The sequence below is a fragment of the Ascaphus truei genome, chromosome 2, assembly GCF_040206685.1.
Source record: "Ascaphus truei isolate aAscTru1 chromosome 2, aAscTru1.hap1, whole genome shotgun sequence".
In the NCBI taxonomy this organism is placed as follows: Eukaryota; Metazoa; Chordata; class Amphibia; order Anura; family Ascaphidae; genus Ascaphus; species Ascaphus truei.
In genome coordinates, this window is record NC_134484.1 from 213,744,419 (window position 1) to 213,766,103 (window position 21,685).

General features: G+C 46.9%; 1 protein-coding gene across 5 annotated transcripts in view; it reads left to right on the forward strand.

The window, feature by feature from the left end:
- The window catches only part of LOC142487140 (cadherin-10-like), a 636,808-nt gene that overhangs the window by 559,803 nt on the left and 55,320 nt on the right, over window positions 1-21,685 (forward strand). Inside the window, exon 10 of one of the 5 annotated variants that reach the window (XM_075585913.1) lies at window positions 1,328-2,638. The exons of the other annotated variants lie outside the window; for them this stretch is intronic. Coding sequence (XP_075442028.1) covers window positions 1,328-1,357 — 30 coding nt within the window. The 3' untranslated portion in view covers window positions 1,358-2,638. Of the gene's footprint in view, window positions 1-1,327; window positions 2,639-21,685 lie in introns of those variants that run through there. 5 annotated transcript variants of the gene reach the window in all.

Consider the following 21,685-nt stretch of genomic DNA (forward strand, 5'->3'; position numbering starts at 1 on the left):
CAGACTGACAGTGTGAGAGAGAGATTGTGACAGTGTGAAAGAGACTGACATTGTGAGAGAGAGACTGTGACAGTGTGAAAGAGACTGACAGTGTGAGAGAGAGAGACTGTGACAGTGTGTGTGTGTGTGTGAGAGAGAGAGAGAGAGAGAGAGAGAGAGAGAATATGACAGTATGAGAGATAAACTGTGACAGTGTGAGAGAGAGATTGTGACAGTGTGTGAGAGAGAGAGAGGTAGAGAGAGAGAGAGAGAAAGAGACTGTGACAGTGTGAGAGAGAGAGACTGTGACAGTGTGAGAGAGAGAGACTGTGACAGTGTGAGAGAGAGAGAGAGAGAGACTGTGACAGTGAGAGAGACTGACAATGTGAGAGAGAGACTGTGACAGTGTGAGAGAGAGGGAAACTGTGACAATGTGTGTGAGAGAGAGAGGGAGAGAGACTGTGACAGTGCGATAGAGAGAGAGACTGAGACAGTGTGAGAGAGAGACTGTGACAGTGTGAGAGAGAGATTGTGACAGTGTGAGAGAGAGGGTGACTGTGACAGTGTTGGAGAGAGAGATTGTGACAGTGTGAGAGAGAGACAGAATGTGACAGTGAGAGAGAGAGAGACTGTGAAAGTTTGAGAGAGAGACTGTGACAGTGTGAGAGAGAGACTGTGACAGTGAGCGAGATTGAAAGAGACTGTGATTGTGTGAGAGATAGAGAGACTGTGAGTGTGAGAGAGAGGGTGATTGTGACAGTGTGGGAGAGAGATTGTGACAGTGTGAGAGATATACAGATTGTGACAGTGAGAGAGATAGACTGTAACAGTGTGAAAGAGAGAAAGATTGTGACAGTTTGATAGAGTTAGAGACTGTGACAGTGTGTGAACGAGAGAGAGACTGTGACAGTGTGAGAGAGAGTGACAGTGTGAGAGAGATGGTGGGTGGGTGGGCTTGGGTGACTGACTGGGTGTGTGATTGACTGACTGGGTATGTGACTGACTGACTTGGTGAGATACAGACTGACTGGGTGGGTGACTGACTGGATGGGTGGGTAACTGATTGGGTGAGTGACTGACTGGGTAAATGGCTAACTGGGTGAGTGAGTACTGACTGGGTGGATGAGTGACTGACTGGCGTGACTGACTGGCTGGGTGTGTGAGTGACTGACTGGGTGGGTGACTGACTGACTTTATGTGGCAGGAGAGGGTGAACCAGGCCAATAATAAAGTTAATTATGCCCAGCTGGTTAACCCTAAACCCTGTTGAAAGTGACAGGGTTAAAATATATTATCCCCATAATAGCATGTTTTCCCCTACCCTACCGTTATTGTCCCTGTATTGCAGCTCAGAAGCTATCTGCAGTTAAATGAATGAATGAAAATGTGCTAACTGTATTTGCAACACAAGGGGGAGCCACTAGTGCTGTGCCAAGCGCTAGATTTGAGAAGTGTGCCTGCGAGTAAGTTGCTGTATTAAAGATAGCGTAATGCGTAGCACACCACAAAAAAAGCGCGACCACGGTGCTGAGGTAGGGAATTGGTTAACGCTGACCCACAGCCACGTTGGCGCGCCTAGGATGTAGAGTAGTCGTTCAAGCCAGGTCAGGGTTATAGATTGGAGAATAGTATAAGTACTTGCCAGGTCTGGAGCGGAGAGTTGCGGATCGTCGGTGTGCGTAGCCAAGTTCGGGATTTGAGAGTAGCAGATCGTTGGGGTACGTAGCCAGGTTCAGGATTGAAGAGTAGTGGATCGTTGGAATACTTACCCAAGGTCAGGACTGGAGAGAGGAGAATGGTCGTTCGTAGCCGTAAGTAGAGAAGAGGTGCGGAATCCAAGAAACAAGCAGGGTCAGGCAACAAGAGGTTAAACAAGCAAGGAAAGGCAAGGTCACAGGAACTGGAAAGCAGAAAAGCACAGCGTCAAACTAGACTATGCTCAGCAAGGACTGAATGCAGCAGGAAGGTATATAAAGGAGGAGCCTCCAATAGCCAGCCAGGGAGGAACCAGGAAGAAGATCTCAATAGGCTGCTGTGCACGGAGGCGTGCCCTATGATGCAGCCTAATCAGGGATGGGGGCGGAACTGATCGCGCGCCGACCTGCGCATGTCACGGATGTCAGAGGGTGGAGCCTGCGGCAGGCATCACTCCCACGCTGGTCTTGGACATCCCTAGAGTAAATGGGGGCGGGACCGATCGCGTGCCGACCCGCACTCGTCAGGGAGGTCTGGGGATGGCGCCTGAGGCGCGCGTCACTCACATGCTGGGTCCTGTCCATCACCAGAGCGGGGGCATGGCTTGGAACACGCATCAGTGGGGAGGCTGGACGAACGCACCCATCGTGCGTCAGAGCGGGGGGCGGAGACAGAATCCGCAGATGGGGAATCAGACCGCGCAATAAGATTTGCGCGCGTGTAGTGGGACCACGAGACCGCGCATGCTGACTGTCTGTCACGTACTGATGTGGCCAAGCTTAATCTAAAGATTAACCGCATTTTTTTCACCTTTTTTGTTTTTCCGCCGAGATTGGCCGCGCGCCAGCCGCATCTCACGGTTGCGCGCGGCCGTTTCTCCAATCAGCGCCTAATGGTGCTGAACAATAGAAGCGCCTGCGGCGCCGAAAAAAAAAAAGCCTGCGTCTGAACGAGGCTTTAAATTACCCGCGGTGGCGCCTGCTTTAGACTCGGGGCGGCCGCCACTGTAAGGGTTGATGACGTGAGGAGACGGTCTGCGACCGACAGGATGGTGAATCCTCACAGTACCCCCCCCCCTTTAGCGACTCCCCCTCCCTCCCAGGTCCCAACCCCCCCACCCCCAACCAAGGAGAGGTCCCAAATACAACACCCTTATGCTCAAACCCGCGGGGTTGATACCGATTACGTTGTCAAAAGAAAAGTAATAATAAGCAAATGAACCTGAGCTGGAATGTGTTGAAACTCTTACTGTCATGTTTAAACCCAAGTGAGCAGCTTCACTTAAAGGCATGAGTGCATGAATAAATAGGTCGCTACACAACTGAATATAAATAAACATAGCAAGAGAATATGTACCGATATTGTTGAAGAGAACATACCTCCCACCACCTCCTCTCTCCCCCCCTCTCTCCCCCCCCTCCTCCCCCCTCACTCTCTCCCTCCCCCACCCCCCACCCCCCTCTCCTTCCCCCTCCTCTCCCCTCCACCCCCCTCCCCTCCCTCCGCCCTCCTCCCCTCCTCTATCCCCCCAACCCCGCTCCCCCCCCTCCTCCCCTCCTACCCTAGAGGGGCTCCCCAGACAGCCATCATAGCATGCCACAATGCTTAGATGCAGAAACTGAGGCGGGCATCAAGGGAGACACAAGTTCCAGGATGATGAACAGGCACTGTTACCCTAGCTAAGCCTGCAGTCAGACCAAAAGCCCACAGGCTAAGATGCCATTAGGTCGAATTGTTTGAACTGTTATAGCACTGCACAGAAGCAGTGCTATACTGCATGTCATTATGTCTTGAATTGTGTTACACCGCATTTAAAGTTGTTTAATATATGTCATGTTGCCATACCAAACGTTGCACTAGTAATAACAGGTAGAACAAAGACACAAAGACCCATCCCTCTTCGGTCCCCTATTCCCCCCCACTCCTCCACCCCCCCACCCTTCCCCTCCACCCCCCTCCCTTCCACCATATCCCCACCCATCCCACCTCTCTCTCCACTCCCCCCCAACCCCCCCCCCACTCCCCCACCACCTCCCTCTCCCTTTCCCTTCTTTTTCAACGTGAGTACACCACACTATTCCCATATTATCTAGGGAAGGGGGAGGAAATGTGTCACTTGAGGCACCAAGGGGTCTGTCCCCCTCAGCTGCTCACCGGTCGTCGACGCCGGTAGCACTCCCAAAGGGCAATCCAGCCCAAATGCCGGTCGCCCGCGGACCAGGAAATTTTTTGTTAGGCCCTACAGTGGACCTATTCACCTTTTTCTTCTGTCTGCTGACCCTGTCCCAGCAGAGCTTTACCCCACTCTTCCCCCCACTCTCCCCTCCCACCTCCTCAGTACACCTGGCTCGATAAATGCAAAAGCCACTCCTGTCCTAAATGTTTGCTGGTGCGTGCCACGTACCCAAATTATAGAATCAAGACCCCCCCCAGTGGGAAAGGAGGGGTCCGAAGGTCCCCCATCACAGGAAAAATCCATGGCTACTACGGCCCCAATTAAAATAATATCATTAAATGTCAAAGGCCTGCACAATAACAGAAAGAGACGACTGGCCCTACAAGATATGATAAAATCAGGGGGAGACATCATATTCCTACAGGAGACCCACTTCACATCACAAGACCCCCCAAATTTATTTAAAAAAGTGTTTCCAATCATTTAGTAGTAAAAAACAGGGGGTGGCCATATTGATCCGACAAGGTACCCCATTTAATCACATCAAAACAACAGTGGACCCAGAGGGTAGATTTCTAGTGGTATACAGCTCTCTCGCAGGATCGGCAATTGCCCTGATAAATGTTTATGCCCTGAACGAGAATCAAGTGGAATTTCTAAAAAGGGTTCTCGAGGGCATCGACCCGAGTTACCTGTCATCGGTACTATTAGGTGGGGACTTAAACATGGTTCTAAACCCCTCCGAGGACAGATCAACTGTAACGGGCCATCCCCGTATAGCCCACTCCCAACACAAAGGGAAAGGGTTTAGGGGAATACTGAATGAATTCTCACTGGTAGGTATATGGAGATACCAGCATCAGGGCCAGAGGGACTATACTTTTTACTCAACACCTCACCAGACCTATTCTCGTATAGACTACTTCCTGGTAACCAAAAATGTACTGGAGGCTGCCACCGATTCGAACATTTGCCCGATAACCTGGTCAGAACATGCCCCGGTACTATTGACCCTATCAGTACCATTTGAAAAAACTACATCCTACTCCTGGACATGGGTGTCCGCAGAAATGTTTTCAGGGGGGGGCATAATTTTAACTAGACAGAGAGAGAGAGTGGGTGTGGGGGGTGTGTGGGTGACGGGGTGGGTGACTGACACTTGGGTGGGTGACTGACTGACTCGTGTGTGACTGACACTTGGGTGACTGACTGACACTTGGGTGGGTGACTGACTGACTGTGGGTTGGTGTCTGTATTCATTCACAGACAGACAGACACAAACACACACACACCCTCCCTCTCAGACTCTCCCTCTCAGTATCTCCCTCTCAGACTCTCCCTCTCAGACTCTCTCAGACTCTCTCAGACTCTCCCTCTCAAACTCTCTCAGACTCCCCCCCCTCAGACACTCTCTCCTCCTCAGACTCTCCCTCTCAGACTCTCCCTCTCAGACTCTCTCAGACTCCCCCCCCTCAGACACTCTCTCCCCCTCAGACTCTCCCTCTCAGACTCTCCCTCTCAGACCAGACTCTCTCAGACTCTCCCTCTCAGACTCTCTCAGACTCTCCCTCTCAGACTCTCCCTCTCAGACTCTCTCAGACTGCCCCCCCCTTAGACACTCTCTCCGCCTCTCTCCCCTTCAGACTCTCTCAGACTCTCTCCCCCTCAGATTCTCTCCCCCTCAGACTCTCTCAGACTCTCTCCCCCTCAGACTCTCTCAGACTCTCTCCCCCTCAGACTCTCTCCCCCTCAGACTCTCTCAGACTCTCTCCCCCTCAAACTCTCTCCCCGTTAGACTCTCTCCCCCTCAGACTCTCTCCCCCTCAGACTCTCTCCCCCTCAGACTCTCTACCCCTCAGACTCTCTCAGACTTTCCCCCCTCAGACTCTCTCCCCCTCAGACTCTCTCAGACTCCCCCCCCTCAGACTCCCTCCCCTTCAGAATCCCTCTCTCACTCTCAGACTCTCTCACTCTCAGACACTCTCTCTCACTCTCAGACACTCTCTCTCACTCTCAGACACACACACACACACACACACACACACACACACGCACGCACGCACGCACGCACGCACACACACACACACACACACACACTCTCAGACCAGACTCTCTCAGATTCTCCCTCTCAGACTCTCTCAGACTCTCTCAGACTCTCCCTCTCAGACTCTCTCAGATTGCCCCCCCCCTCAGACACTCTCTCCGCCTCTCTCCCCTTCAGACTCTCTCAGACTCTCTCCCCCTCAGACTCTCTCCCCCTCAGACTCTCTCAGACTCTCTCCCCCTCAGACTCTCTCAGACTCTCTCCCCCTCAGACTCTCTCCCAGTTAGACTCTCTCCCCCTCAGACTCTCTCAGACTCTCTCCCCCTCAGACTCTCTCCCCCTCAGACTCTCTCCCCCTCAGACTCTCTCCCCCTCAGACTCTCTCAGACTTTCCCCCTTCAGACTCTCTCCCCCTCAGACTCTCTCAGACTCCCCCCCCTCAGACCCCCTCCCCTTCAGAATCCCTCTCTCACTCTCAGACTCTCTCACTCTCAGACACTCTCTCTCACTCTCAGACACTCTCTCTCACTCTCAGACACACACACACACACACACACACACACACACACACACACACACACACACACACACACACACACACACACACACACACACACACACACACACACACACACACACACACACACACACACACACACACACACACACACCTTGTCTGGTGCCACTCTAATGCAGATAGTCCCAAGGTGTAGCCCCATCTCTTTCTTACCCCCTCTCTTCTTCATTCACTCTCCCCCCTCACCCCTCTCTTCCTCACTTCCTCTATTACACCCCCTGTCTCCTCACTCTCCCCCCTCCATCAATTATCCCCCTCTGACTCAAACCCACTCCCTGAATCCGCCCTCCTCATATTCATTCCCTCCTCACATTCATTCCCTCCCCCCCTGATCTCACACACACACACTCTCACTCACACACACACACACACACTCACACACACACATACTCACACACACACACACACACACACACACACGCACGCACGCACGCACGCACACACACGCACGCACGCACGCACGCACACACGCACGCACGCACGCACGCACACGCACACGCACACGCACACGCACACGCACACGCACACGCACACACACACTCAGACACACACACTCACACACACTCACACACACTCTCTCACACACACACACACACACACACACACACACACACACACACACACACACACACACACACACACACACACTCAGACACAAATTCAGACACTCGCAACAAGGGGGAATCGGAGCAGGGGGGGGGAACGGAAGGGGGGGGCGGATCAGGGGGGGAATCAGAACGGGGGGGGGGACCGGAGCAGGGGGTGAATCGGAATGGGAGGCCGGGAATCGGAATGGGAAGGGGGGACCGGAGCAGGAGGGGGGAATCAGACGGGGGGGACCAGAGCAGGGGGAAGATTTTGGAACGGGGGGGATTGGAGCAGGGGGGGGGATCAAAGCAGGAGGACAAGGGAGAAGCGAGAGTGGCATGGAGCAGTAGTCACCTGACTTGCTCCATGCAGGAAAGGGCGGGCCTCGCTATGCAAGCTCAGATAGAGCTTGCGAGGGCAAAAAAAAAAAAATACTGGCAGTGTGCCAACACACGCCAGCCAATCAGGAGACAAGGGAAGTTTTTTTTGTTTTTTTTTGCAGAGACGCGCGTGCTTCCTTGCACATCGTGAGCGCGCTAAATCTTGTCATGCCAGTGCCTTCTGTCCCCCGCTGTTGGCGGCCGTGGATCCAGGGGGGGCAAGCGCCCCCCCTTGCCCCCTCCTGCGGACGCCCATGCTCCTGGAGACTAAATGACTCTTTACTGAATCACCCTGAGATAGAGAAAGAGATTAGAACCTCACTTAAGGACTATTTCTTCTTTAACTCAGGCTCAGTCTCCTCTCCAGCAATCCTGTGGGAGGCCCATAAGGCCATAATCAGAGGTAAATTCATCTCAATTGCATCCCACAGGAAAAAAGTCAAACAAAAAGTGATTAAGGAGCTCACAGACAACATTATTATGCTGGAGCACGCTCATAAAGCCAATCCTTCAAAGAGAGTCTATAAAAATGTAATAGCTGCCAGAACAAAACTTAAACAAGCCCAGCTGGAAGATGTAGAAAAAGCCCTAAAGTGGACAAACCAGCAATATTATGACAAGGGCAACAAGGCCGACAGACTTTTGGCTAGCAGATTGAGACTAATACAGAAGAGATCCCAAATAACGGCGATCAAAAATAGGTCCGGATACAATACAGCGTTAGTAAAATAGCAGCAGAATTCACCAAGTATTATACTGATTTATATAACCTAAGATCCAAACATGGTCACCCTGAACCATTAGTATCGGACTCAATAAAAAAATACCTAGATAGCTGTCACCTCCCTACGCTAACAGATAACAGGATAATACAGTCCTTAACGCAGAGATATCAAAGGAGGAACTAGAAGAGGCGGTCAAGCAGCTCAAACTTTCCAAGTCCACTGGTCCTGATGGATTCACCAATGTTTACTACAAGAGATTCCTACCCATACTATCCATGCATCTATTAAAAATGTTCAATCCTTTTATGGAGGGAAATCCAATCCCCACCTCAATGTCTCTCGCAAACCTAGCCATCATACACAAAGAAGGCAGAGACCCGATGCAATGTGGAAGTCCAATCTCCCTTCTCAATAATGACCTCAAATTATACAGTAAAATACTGGTGAATATGCTAAACCCAATCTTACTGAGACTTATACATATAGACCATGTAGGATTTGTCGTGGGCAGACAAGCCTCGGACAACACTCGTAAGATAATAAATATTATAGACCATGTCAACCTCACAGGAACCAAAGCAATACTCTTGAGCCTAGACGCAGAGAAGGCGTTTGATAGAATCGACTGGCTCTTCCTAGACCACACTATGCGTAAATTCGGATTTAAAGACGCATACCTAGAAGGGGTCCGCAGACTGTACCAATATCCGTCAGCAATGGTTAAATTACCATGGGGCATCTCCAGAGTTTTAATATTAAATATGGCACAAGACAGGGATGCCCCCTATCCCCTCTCCTCTTTGTACTCACCATAGAGCCCCTGGCGTCCACAATTCGAAACAATCAGGATATCCAAGGAGTAGAAATAGGACAAACACAATACAAGATATCTCTATTCGCGGACAATATCATCTTAACACTCTCCCAACCCCAAATTTCCCTCCCCAATCTCCAAAAAGAACTCAAAGACATTGGGAAAATATCAGCCTATAAAATTAATAGCGATAAATCTGAAGCATTAAATCTAAACCTGCAAGAGCCAGAGGTGAAACTCCTCAAACTAAATTTTAACTACCGGTGGAGTTCCTCTTGTATCAAATATTTGGGAGTAAAGATACCGAGGAACTACCACTCCCTGTACCAACATAATTACCCGCCCTTATTCCGGAAAATCAAACATGACCTCGATAAATGGGGAGGATACCAAATATCATGGATCGGGAGAATGATCTCGGTCAAAATGAATATACTCCCCAGATTGTTATATTTTTTTCAGACTCTCCCGATTCACATCCCTGGCTCGGAATTGAAAAATATACAAAAACAGATCTTTCATTTTATTTGGCAGGGTAAAAAACCCAGAATTTCCAGGACAGTTCTGCTTGCCTCAAGGGGGAGAGTGGGTCTGGGAGTCCCAGACATTATGAGATATTACCAAGCCACCCAGCTGAGCCAGGTAGTAGTCTGGAACGCAAACCCGAGCCAATATTGCTGGCTAGATATAGAATCGCAATATGCCGGCACGCCTTCACTGCCAGCATGTCTTTGGTCCCTGAGCAGGGAAGATATGCAGACTATCAAATTCAAATTAGGCCCAATGAAACACACATGGGAGATATGGACGAAATGCAAACTTAAATTTAAGCTCACGACCCCTAAATCCCAACTCATCCCAATTACTCGAAATCCCAAATTCCCGCCAGGTTGTGAGCCTAGACAATTTGACCAATTTACAGTTAAAAATATCAGAGCAGTTGCCGACCTCCTGAGCTTTGGGCAGTTCCTGAGTTACCAAAGATTGCGAAACAAATATGAAATGGCAGGATTGAACGCCTTCAAATACCTGCAAATTAGACACTTCATCCAAACACTATCCCCAACGTTGGAATTTCCCCCTCTCACTAATTTCGAGTGGCTGTGCAGGGAAACAGCCCACCAAAAGGTCTTATAACACGAATTTACGCGGAGCTAGAAAGGGCATCGGACGCCCCCACCCATGACTACATGCTGCATTGGCAGCTGAATTGAACATAGTTATAGACCAAGAGGATTGGGAAAGGATTTGGGAAGCAGCCTCAGGAACTTCCATATGTACCACAATCAAGGAAAATATTTATAAAATACTGTTCCGCTGCTATCTTACCCAGTTAGAATAAATCAAATCTACACCCTGGCCTCCGATCTATGCTGGAGAGGCTGCGGACAAAAGGGAGACATGGCACACATTTGGTGGACATGTCCGGAAATTCAGAAATACTGGGATAGTATAGTACTGAGATATACAGTCTATAATTACAGAGGTCATAGGCCTCACTATACCTATTGATCCGCTGACCTACTTGTTGGCCAGGCCAATAGAGAACATTGACCGCCCAACAAAGAAATTAATCTCCTTCATTCTCACGGCGGCTAGATGTGCGGTGGCCACCTCATGGAAGAAGGTGTATCCCCCCCCGCCTAGCAAACAGTCATGAAAAGAATACAGGAGGTAATGCTCATGGAGCAACTGTCAGCCTTCCTGAAAAGAACTACGGCCTCCTTCTACAATGTATGGGAACCGTGGCTGATACGTCCAGCTAATTAACCCTGCCCCAACTCCCCCCCACAACCAAAGACGAGCAGGACAAAAGAAATCTCCATACGGGACACTGAGGAGGATGGGATGCCCTCCACCCGCCCACCCCACTCCCCCCACCCTACCTTCTCTATTTCTGTTTCCTTCCCCCCCCTCGCTTGCCCCTACAGCCCGAGAGGTATGGCCGGGAGCATGTTGAGACTGTGTCAAGGAAAAGAAAAAATATGGTATTAGGCTAAGTTATAACTGTCAAAATGTAAGCTGTATCAATGCCTAATAAAAAAATTTGAAACAAAAAAAAATATATATAATAAAATTCACTTAAAAAAGATCCAGATGGATCCAATCCACAATAACACGGCATAAGCAGGGGGTCCCTGAATCAAAGCCCCTCGGTCTAGTGATGGAAAAAAGACCTGGGATATGATGGATGTTACCACAGCTTACTTTGATTATAAACAGGGACCACTCAATGCAGAGTAAGGGATTCTCCGCAGTCGGCTGATCACTCGTCGTCACGTCTGCTCCCGCTGCAGCATCTGGTTACTTGGATGTCATACCCTTATTTTCTACATGGTGGAGATATAGGGTTGGCAAGTTGCGCCTCTAGTCAAGGACTGTCGCACGGTTTACATCGCGCAACCACTTGCAGGCATGCAGGGGTGCCCAGAGACGTTGTTTCGTTCCGTGGACATTTGATTTCATTTCCCCATCCCAGTAAGTGTTTTTTTGAATGTAATTGTGAATATGGTGTGTTTGTCTTAAAAGGAAATACATTACAATTTATTTTGCCCATCTTGTGTGCTCAATCCAGAATCCCAGTATTAATGTGTTGGTAAGACCTGGTCTACCGTGACACTCTGGTACAGAGACCCACGTCGGGACATGATGCTGAAACTGCATCCATTGTTGTCCATTAAAGCCAAGCGGACTGTGCAGGGTTTTCCACGCGTGGATGCAGATGACTACGGTCATATAAAAAGTATGTTGCTCACCCAGTATGCCCTCACCCCAGATGCCTACAGGGGCAAGTTCCGGACTCGGGAGAAATACCCCGGGAATCCTATGTGAACTATGGAGCCCACATGGCTTTGCAGGGGACTCAGTTGGTGGAGGGTTGCGGGAACACCAAGTTCCATACACTGCTGGACTTTATGTTCCAGGAGCAGCTACTGCAGCAGCTTCCCTTGGACGTGAGGGCATGGGTCTTTGACCACAAACCAAAATCCCATGTGGATGCTGCTAGGATGGTGGATGAGTATGTGGCCAGCAGGGCCCTGATGACCAAGAGAGTGGCTCCCAAAGATGTGGCCAGCCCAGCCAAGGAAGCCAAAACTACCCCTTAGTGGTCCCACAAACCTGCAGCAGAAGGCAAGGCACCCAAACCTGCAGAGTTTAGACAAGAGAGGCGGTTTTTCACCTACAACAAGGTTGGTCATCTCAGACCAGACTGTCCAGACCAGGACGGGTCCGGGGGACCCCATCAGGGGCAATAATCACCAGCTGCGAGGCCGGTCGCACGTGTGCGACTGGCACACACAGAGAAGCCAAATACAGCCGTGGAATCAACCCACAGAGGGACGTCCACTGGAGAACATGCCCTTGCCACCTTGGGACCAGTAGCGGAGATCAGAGGACATCATGTTGCGTCAGTGAGGATGTAGCCCAGTGATGTCTGGCAGAAGCATTTTATGGAAGGTGACCATTGGGACCAGGAAGCGGGCGGCTTGCTGGACTCTGTTGCCACCATTACACTGGTATGCCCTGATATGGTGCGGCCAGAGGATTTGCTCCCGGGCACCGGGTTGCAAGCGACCATGCCCAATGGAGGACCGCGGTCGCTCCAGGTGGCCCAAGTCTTTTTGGATTGTGGTGCCGGTCGTGACATGAGGGAGGTGGGAGTATTGCCTGGGTTAGATGCTGCAGTTTTGCTTGGCAATGACTTGGGGCACGTTACCTGTGTGTTTACATCAGAGCTGGCTCCTGTTTCATCAATTTCTAGGAGCCAGTCATCAGAGATCACCACAGAATTAACCCCTATCCCCCTGCATTTGAGACCAACAGTTTCAGCGGTCTCTGCGGAGACCAGACAGGTAAGCCAGACTACTTAGTCGCAACCAGTGACTGACTTACTGTTCCCTTTACCTTTTCATGTTTCTCCTAACTTAGAGACTAAGGGTGGGTGGTTAGTGTTAGGGACAGAGTTTAGGGATGCGGTGAAATCTGACCCCAGCTTAGAAGGTATGAGACTGCGGGTGTCTGAGTCTCGGGAATAACGGGGGGTCAGGCCACTTGCTGTGGCACTGAGACATAGTCTGGACAGGTAGGAGACTGTTAGTGGGACCCAGGGAGTGTAGGCAGCAAGGATTCCGGGAAGCCCACTCCATTCCACTAGCAGGACATCAGGGGGTCACTCGATGAGAGCCCAGCTGTTGCAGCATTACTCCTGGCCGGAAGCATCCAGGGCGGGGGTAGAGTTCTTCCACCCCGGTGATGCCTGCCAGCCAGAGGGTAAAGCAAAAAAATTGCGCGCCACCGCATGGGTATTCCGATCTACACACCGCGTGAAGTGTTCGAATAACGGCCGCTGCATCAGTACCATATCTTTATTGTCCATGTTTTTAGCTCAGAAGCTAGCTGCAGTGTTATGAATGGGAAAATGTGCAAACTGTATTCACGACACAAGGGGGAACTTTTAGCTCTGTGCCAAGCGCTAATTGCATAAGTGTGCCTGCAAATAAGGGGCTGCATTTAAGATGGGTATCATTTTCTAAACCACAGACGTCTAAACCGCTAAGTCAATTGAATAAGTGGTCTGCGGTCTAGCTGAAGTACCTGAGCGCTACGATGTATCCAGCCATCTTGTTATCCACTTAATGTGAATTGGTGAAGTGAGTCTGCGGTTACCAATCAAAGCAAGCACGGATACATTGAATGCCGGCTTGTAACCCAGAACGATTATAGGTCAAACCGCAACCCACATCACAGATCCCATTTAATTAAATGGATAACTTGCGCTAGGAAAGAGCTCACACTCTAATTTTTGGAGTGCAGTTAGTCACACATGTACCATGAACATACATATAAGTTTTATATGTGTTGCATATCCAGAACATACATTTATAAAGATACTGTATTTCAACTGTGTTTTAAATGTGAAGGCAGGAACTCTTTCCTGCCGGTCCGGCAATGAATCCATTAACATGCCCATATGTTATGGATGAATGAGCTGATGGATTTTTCATCTCTGGACTTCAAAGGGCACCCTGATAAGGTGGTGCCCCAGTGTCAAGAGCAGTTTGGAGTTGAAAAGCCTCAGAGACCCTAGGTGTTAGGGTGGCCGGGATATTTGTAAGTATCAGATACCAGTGTAAAGTATTGGTACTTCACACTTGGTAGTCAAACCCCAGACTTACTGTTGCCAGGTAAGAGGTTGGGCCCAGTATGCTAAGCAGCTTATGTGTCAAGTTAGCACATGCTCTGTGCAAACCGGGAAGCAACTTCTGCCCTCTTTGTCAGCTACTGGCAAGTCTGGGATAGGTGGGGAAATTTTTTCCCACAAGAGGATTTAGTGTATATGTTAGGTATAGGACCCTTAACCCTATAAAAATGCCTTCAGCCAAGTCCCAGTCAGATTCACCTGATCCATCTAAGATTCAACAAGAAACATCCAAGGTACAGCATCAGCGGTTCCGGAGTGTGAGGGGTTAACTACAGCGTAACCAAAGATTCTACCCCTCTTCCAGAATTAGTTTGAGCTATGGATTCCTGAACGAATCCTGTAAGGACATTACAAAATCTTTCCTTTTGGTGGCTGGCAAATTGCGCCCCTAGCCAAGGACTGTCGCACAGCTTACATCGCGCACTCACTTGCATGCGTTAAGAGGTGCCCAGAGACTTTGTTTCATTCCTAGGACATTTGATTTCGTTTCCCCATCCCAGTAAGTGTTTTATTAAGGGTAAATCGTGAAGATTTGTGTGTTTGTCTGAAAATAAATAAATTACAATTTATTTTCCTCAACTTGTGTGCTCAGTCCAGAATCAGGGTAGATATGACCTGCTCTACCGTGACAATGAGTCGTCGTCATCATCATCATCATCATATGGCCTGAAGGGACACTTTTTTGTATGATTACGTACATTGCAAAACAAATATTTCACGTTGGCTATTTTAAAATCCCGCATTTATCTTCAAACCCACAGTTTCCGCTGCTCTGTGCCTTATGGACTGCCCACATTCTCCACGATATTGTGATGCCCACACCACGTTGTAGTCTCTTTTATCCCAAATAAGGCCGGAAACACTGTATTTCTATTTACATGGGGTTTATTTATAGGGGTTAAGTAACGTATTAACAGGACCACCGTCCCTTTAAGAAAACCAAACTAAAATCAAAAGCATAAATAAATACCTATCCCTGTCAGGGAACTAAATGACTTCTTCAGGCCCTTACTATCAGGGCCGCCAACTAAGCCGGTTGTCAGCCCAAAACATGCCCTGGCATAAGCAATAAAGTAACAGCACTGTCGTAGTATACAATAGAAAGGGCTTTGCTTATCTTAGTCCATGTGGCAAAGACATCCCTGCTTCAGCACAATGTCTCCTCCTTTTCTTCTCAGGGGAACTCGGCCCCACGTGAGCTCATAGAAACTCCTGTAGTTCCTCTGTAATCATACGTCACTGCTTCAGCACGGCTATCTCGGTAGTGTCTCTCACTCTTTACCAGCTTCTTTACACTGCTTTAGCACAACTTTCTCGGCAATGTCTCTCACTCTCTACTAGCTTCTTCAGCCATCTTCTGGTAACTGGGGAGAAACCCTGTCTCTGGGAAAAACAGTCTCTCTCTCTCTTGCTCACAGTCTGCCAGCCTCCTGGGTCTTTTGAACCTGCAGTCTCTCAAGAATTCGCTTAATTAGGCTGCAGGTGCATGCAGTTCTCCAGCAGTAGGTTAACTGTTTGAGTGCTGGAATGTATACATATCCTCCATTCCAGCCTACTGAGTCAGTGACTGTCACAGTGTGTTTATATATACAGCATGTGTTTATTCTCTTTCCCCTTCCAGCACACTGCACTGTGTTCATCACACATATCCTTTGCATAAAAACGCACCCAGGGACACTGCTCAGATCTCGTTGGTACAGTACAAGGATAATCCCTTGTGCCTCCCTGCACTAGTAGTGATTCTAAGAGCGCGCTCTCACCAGTGCAGCCGCTCTTTGCCAGCGCCGAGTTCTGCCGTTCAAGCGTTCTCTCGACTCCCCGGCTCTACATCTCATTGTGCCTCTGTTTGAAAGAGAATCTACAATTCCGGCTTCCCCTCCTATCCAGAGCACCATGCCACAGCGGCACCTCCTACGCATCTTGCCTCTTTGTAACCATCTCTCCAGGACACCTTATAATCAGGCAGCGGCAGGGATGCGATTTCCATAACCCCGTTTTATTGCCTCACTTTGCCCCGCACAAGTTATACCTGCTCCTTGCAACTGGATCAGGGCAGAGGGGGAGGTTCTAGCCCATATGTTTAATATCCCTGCCCACTTACCCTCAGCTGCTTCCTTCCAGTGCTCTGGCTCCTTGACCCGCGTAGCGTCGTGATGTTGCGCAGTGTCCCGTTGGCATGGCAACACAGCGTCAATGACGGCGCCCATTTTCAATGCAAAGGAGGAGGAAAATGCCAGTAGATGCTGAACCACGCTGCCGCAGCACCTCGCCAGCGGTTAAAATGTGGTGGCCCCTGGCGACCGAGCGACCGCATTTGTCGACCACTGCTTATAAAAGTAACCTGACAATTTCTTCTCATTTGTAGATATATTCAGAAGTCTTCAGAAATTTTATATATTCTTCACCTGATTTCCTTTGAGATTGAAAAGAATAGTGGTATAATTTATGTTTACTTCCCTGAAAGGGTGATTTCTAGATTTTCAATTTAAGCTCTTCTTATAGGGCATATTATGCTGAAGTGAAAAAGCATATATTTTCATGTCCTCCTAACTGTAATTGTTATTCTTAGATAAGCAATTTGAGTTTGGGTCTTTCTGTACTGATCTTGGCATGGATAACATCAATAGAAGCTGCATGGCAATCTTTACTATCTGGTGAACTCTCTCAAACTGATCTGACATCACACTATAAACTTGTATTCTGTGGTATCAAGCAATACAATGCCATGAAATTATGTTTCAGTGATTCAGTGGTTATATAATTTTTCGATGACAAAAATTAAACACAATGGTCAAAAATCAATAGAACAAAAATTATTGGAATTTGAATTATCCAAAGAATTTTGGAAACTGAGTTTTTATTGAGCTGGAAATAACAAGATTCAGCTCTCCTGATTAAAATTATTTACACTGTAGTAAAGGAGTAAAATTACAAACATATGGTGTCATTGATTTTGTTCTCTAATCAACACTATCCATTTTTTTGCATCACTGAAACCTCTTAGACTGTACAAACATTAATTATATTTGAAATTCTAATAGAGCAGTTATTACTAAATAAGTGTTGGACTAGGTGTAATTACTAGAAATGTGAAATAGTCTGCATATCCCACTTTTACATTGTCTCCAAAGAATCAGGAATACAGTATATAATCATATATTACAGAATGTTGACAAAAACCTTCCACTGTATAGCAGATAGCAAATAAAAAATTCCCTTGTGAGCATATTCACATGTCTCAGACAGGTCTACAAGCTTTCTTTTCACCATTATCTTCTAGCATACAGTGCTTCCACTGCTGCAAAGAAATCTGAGAAATGACATGAAAATGAAACACTGTCACCTTTTGCTTCTTGTCCATTTTAACATGGATCCCTACAAGCTTATGTCTGCCACACTACACAGCTTTTCAGCACAACCTGTGTTAAAGGAGCGCATAGCCAGTAAAGTCACTCACAGATAATTGTTTCAACAACAAAAAACTCCACTCAATTGCATCCAGCAAATAAAGGGGAAAAACAGGGTAGCAGACCTGTCAGAGACATGTGAATTTGCTGACAAGTGATATTTTTATTTGCAGTAGGATTATATGGCAAACTTCTAACCTTTTAAGGTGTATCTTGGGTTTTCTCCTTGCAATACTTATATTTTTAATATGACATAATGGTTAATGTAGATGCCTAGTACTTTTTAGGTTATTAGTTTATTAGTTACTTTATTTGTATAAATATACACAAAGTAAGGTTAAATGTTACATGCTAGGGGTTAAATGATTTATATTTAAGTATGCAAACAGTTCTCATTTTTTCTTCATAATTGATAGGATATGGGATAGAAAATAATGACTTCATACTGTTTGAGCTGATATATAATACAGTGCGGTGTAAAGTTATATCAATATGTAAATTACCAAATTACTTTCCTTTGAGCCTGTAGAAATGATTTCCTATGATAAATGTGTACTTATTTACTTTTAGAAAAACATATGCATTAAGGTTTGAAAGAGATGTTCTGAATTCAGTTTGATATTTATCATCATAGAAATAGACATGTGGCAGACTTATAATTGATACTGTAATTCGAATAATTAAAAAATAAATGAGAGGAGGCATTACTATAAAACATTTATACTTAACAATGCCTTATTTCAATGACAGTTACAATTTTAGTTTCTATCCCGATATCAATCTTGGAAAAGCCTATTAAATTTTGAATGGTATCAGTCAAGAAATCATCTTCAAAAGAAATTATTGGAATTTGAATTATTCAAAGCATTGTGGGATTTATTTACTCTTTCTGCTATAGAGACAGTTGTAGTTTCTATTTACAATTTTATATTTAAAGTTTAGGTTACTAAAGTTGATCTGTTTACCATTTTTCAAAGAGCATATGTGTTTCATATGAGGATATAATAAGGAAACATCTTTTACATTGCTTAAATGAAAAATATAGAGTATCATATATGTAGCCCCTTTTCCCCATGTCTAAGGGAACTACGTGTGCTGACATTACCTGTGGCTCACAGAAGGCCTGAGCCTCCACAGCTGGGAACCTGGGGTGAGCTTTCGTTCTTGTTGGTGAAGCGCCTCCATCTGAGAGGAATCCCAACGCAGCAGGATAACTCCTTTCAGGACCACTTACAGTGAAATGATACTCACACCACCATATAAATATTGGTTTACTAACAATAGAACAACAATATAAAGGTATCATACAATATAGCACACAAAATAAATAATAATAACACAGGGTGATTGTCCACCAAAGTACCTAGGGTGCGTGGCACCAAGACCCCTGGTGTCCTCCCCCCATGAGAGTCAGTCTCACCCACGTGAGGGAGTAGTGCTATTCCTATGGACCGTTGGTGCACTTTACCTCCCTGGGCGCTCCTGTACCCAGGTACAGCTGAATGAACAAAAAGGATCGATCTAATCCCACAACATCTGCTGAATACTTTCTCTCTGGTCTGCATAGGCATCCACCTCTTGAGAGAGCTCCAACTGGAGGATATCCCTTAATGTCTATAGTTGCCTGTGGTCTGATCCCAAACCACAGTGGCGTCTCTTCACTGATGGAAAAGATGTTATATCTCTGGAGCTCTGCACATGTAAATGATGTGATAAAAAGGATATATACAACCAGTGCTGGTGACTGTGTCAGATCCAGTGCTGTGCTCCAATCATAGAATTATCAGACATGGAATGAAAATAAATAAAAATACATAGCGTAATACTGTATAGTTAGATAACCTAAAAACATCAAGGACATAAAAGACCAAAGGAAACAACATAACAATGTTGAGATAACAGGTGACTACTATAAAAATTACAGATTTAATACAACAACACAAAATACAATAACATACAATTAAAAATGTAAGAATATATTGGAATAGGTCCCACTAGTGGATCTGCTGCTGTGGCTGAAAAAAAACACTTACCAGAAGTAAGATGGTATCAGGCAGTGGATAATCAAAGAGTATCCCCTTTCATCTGTGGCTTGTCAGCTCTCAGCGTCTCTCCTTTGAGTCAGAGGCATGCTGATCCTCTGCGGCTGCTTCCGGGTGGAGCGCCCTTCTGGTCTCACGGGGACAGACCCGATCTGCTTGGGAGTGATGAACTGCAGATGCAGATTCGCCAGATGCCGCAGATCCCGTGGAGGAAAAGGGGAACGAGATGCCCTGCAGGCTAGAGAAAATGGAAGATTCGTCATGTGGATGACAGAATATCCAGAGGGCCCAAAGCAGAAGTCGGGTAACCTAAAGAAGTGTCTGTCCAGTGCTAACAGTGAGGAACCCTCAAACAACCATCCCAGGGAAGCGGAGCCGGAACAAGTGAGTGACGATCCCTTGACCAGTCCTGAAGATGCCCTGCATAATGCCAGGCATAAGTGTGATAAGTACGTGAACAATTAAAAATGGAGAGAGAAAATAATGCTGAGCTACAAAAGATGGTGCTCGCAATTTACTCAGTGGCCAAGACTGAGCTAGCCACTGCAAACACTACTAATGCCACCATGGTGGAAAAACAGAGTCAATCGGATAGAATGATTGCTAATCTGAACCAGAAGTATGAGGAGGCACTGAAAGAGATTACAGTCTTTCAGCAAGAAGTTTGCAAGTGCCATAGATAGGTGGAAGTCTCTCAGAATGAGGTATACACTTTCTGCATAGAACTGAATGCCTCACACCAGGAGGTCAACAGTGTCAGAGGTGGACATATTCAAGAAGGAGGTTCCTACTCTCCGCACAGCACTGGATGCCTCACATCAAGAGACTGCAAGACTGGTAGCAACCCTGGATGAAACCCTCATCTTTCTTCTGTCTGGCTGACTCTCGTGAAATGTATCCTGCTTGATCATCTACATCCACAAAGGAAACTGCATGAGAGGAGGAGGGCTCTATGTCTGATATTTCTGATTCCCCACTTTGCTGGTAATTTCTCCCCTTAAGGATAGATTTCCTAGGAGTTAATCTAAATGTTGAGTTGTTCTTGGGGGTGCCGTATTTCCGGTCTGGGTTCTGAGTAACTCTTTGCCAGCTGTATACCTGCTTCTTATCGTAATCAGATTTGTCGCGGTCAAACTTGCTCTGTTTCTTTGCCATTATGTCCCTCTCAATGTCTTCTATAGCCCTTAATAATATACGATCATAATTTTTGAAACCGTCCATCTCTTTGTATCTATGTAATTTCTCCTGTGGTTCTGTTATTTGCCCATCCAATGTATCTTTTTCTTTGAGTTTCAATAATTTCCATAAGATTAAGAGAGCAAGTGTCCAGACCTACTATCCACTTCTCCTCGAATTCTTTACTCTGGAAACCAAAGGTTGGTGCCTTCTTTATTCGGAGGCCACTCGGAATCCTCTTGACCTTTAAGTAATTTTCCAGAGCCACGGCATCCCACCATGCTCTGGTTCAAATCAATAATTTTTCTAGTTTCTGGAAGTGGATTTTTAAGTCTGCTACATAATTAGTGTCCACGTCAATGATATTATAAAATAATTGTGAAGCTTTTTTTCTTCTTAAGATATCATCGTGACAACTAAATGCATAGCCTGGTGGGGAGTTAGATTCTTGCGAACTACCAGTTTCTTCCATTTTCCAGATGGATAACACACGTGTCCCAAGAAAAAAACGTGTTTAGTTCATTAATAAACTTGAAAAATATCCCCAAATAAGTGGAGAATTGGGACCTACTCTAGATAAAGAATTAGACGGATCCTTAATAGGCACGAGCTGCCATCACTATGCACAATTCAATCCAATAATTAAGTGACAAAGGTGCTCCAACGCCGAATCCCTTCGGTATAATAATATATGCAATATGCAAATGAGCAGGATAGGACACCGGGGCAGGCAGAATAATGCTTGTAGTAAAGTCCCCAGTCAGACCGATAATCCCTGAAGGGTAAGGTGAGAGGTCAAAAACCCCAATCAAACCCTCATTGGGATGGTTCCTGGACTCACAATAAGTATTCAAAGAGAATGAAGAATGATACTCACAA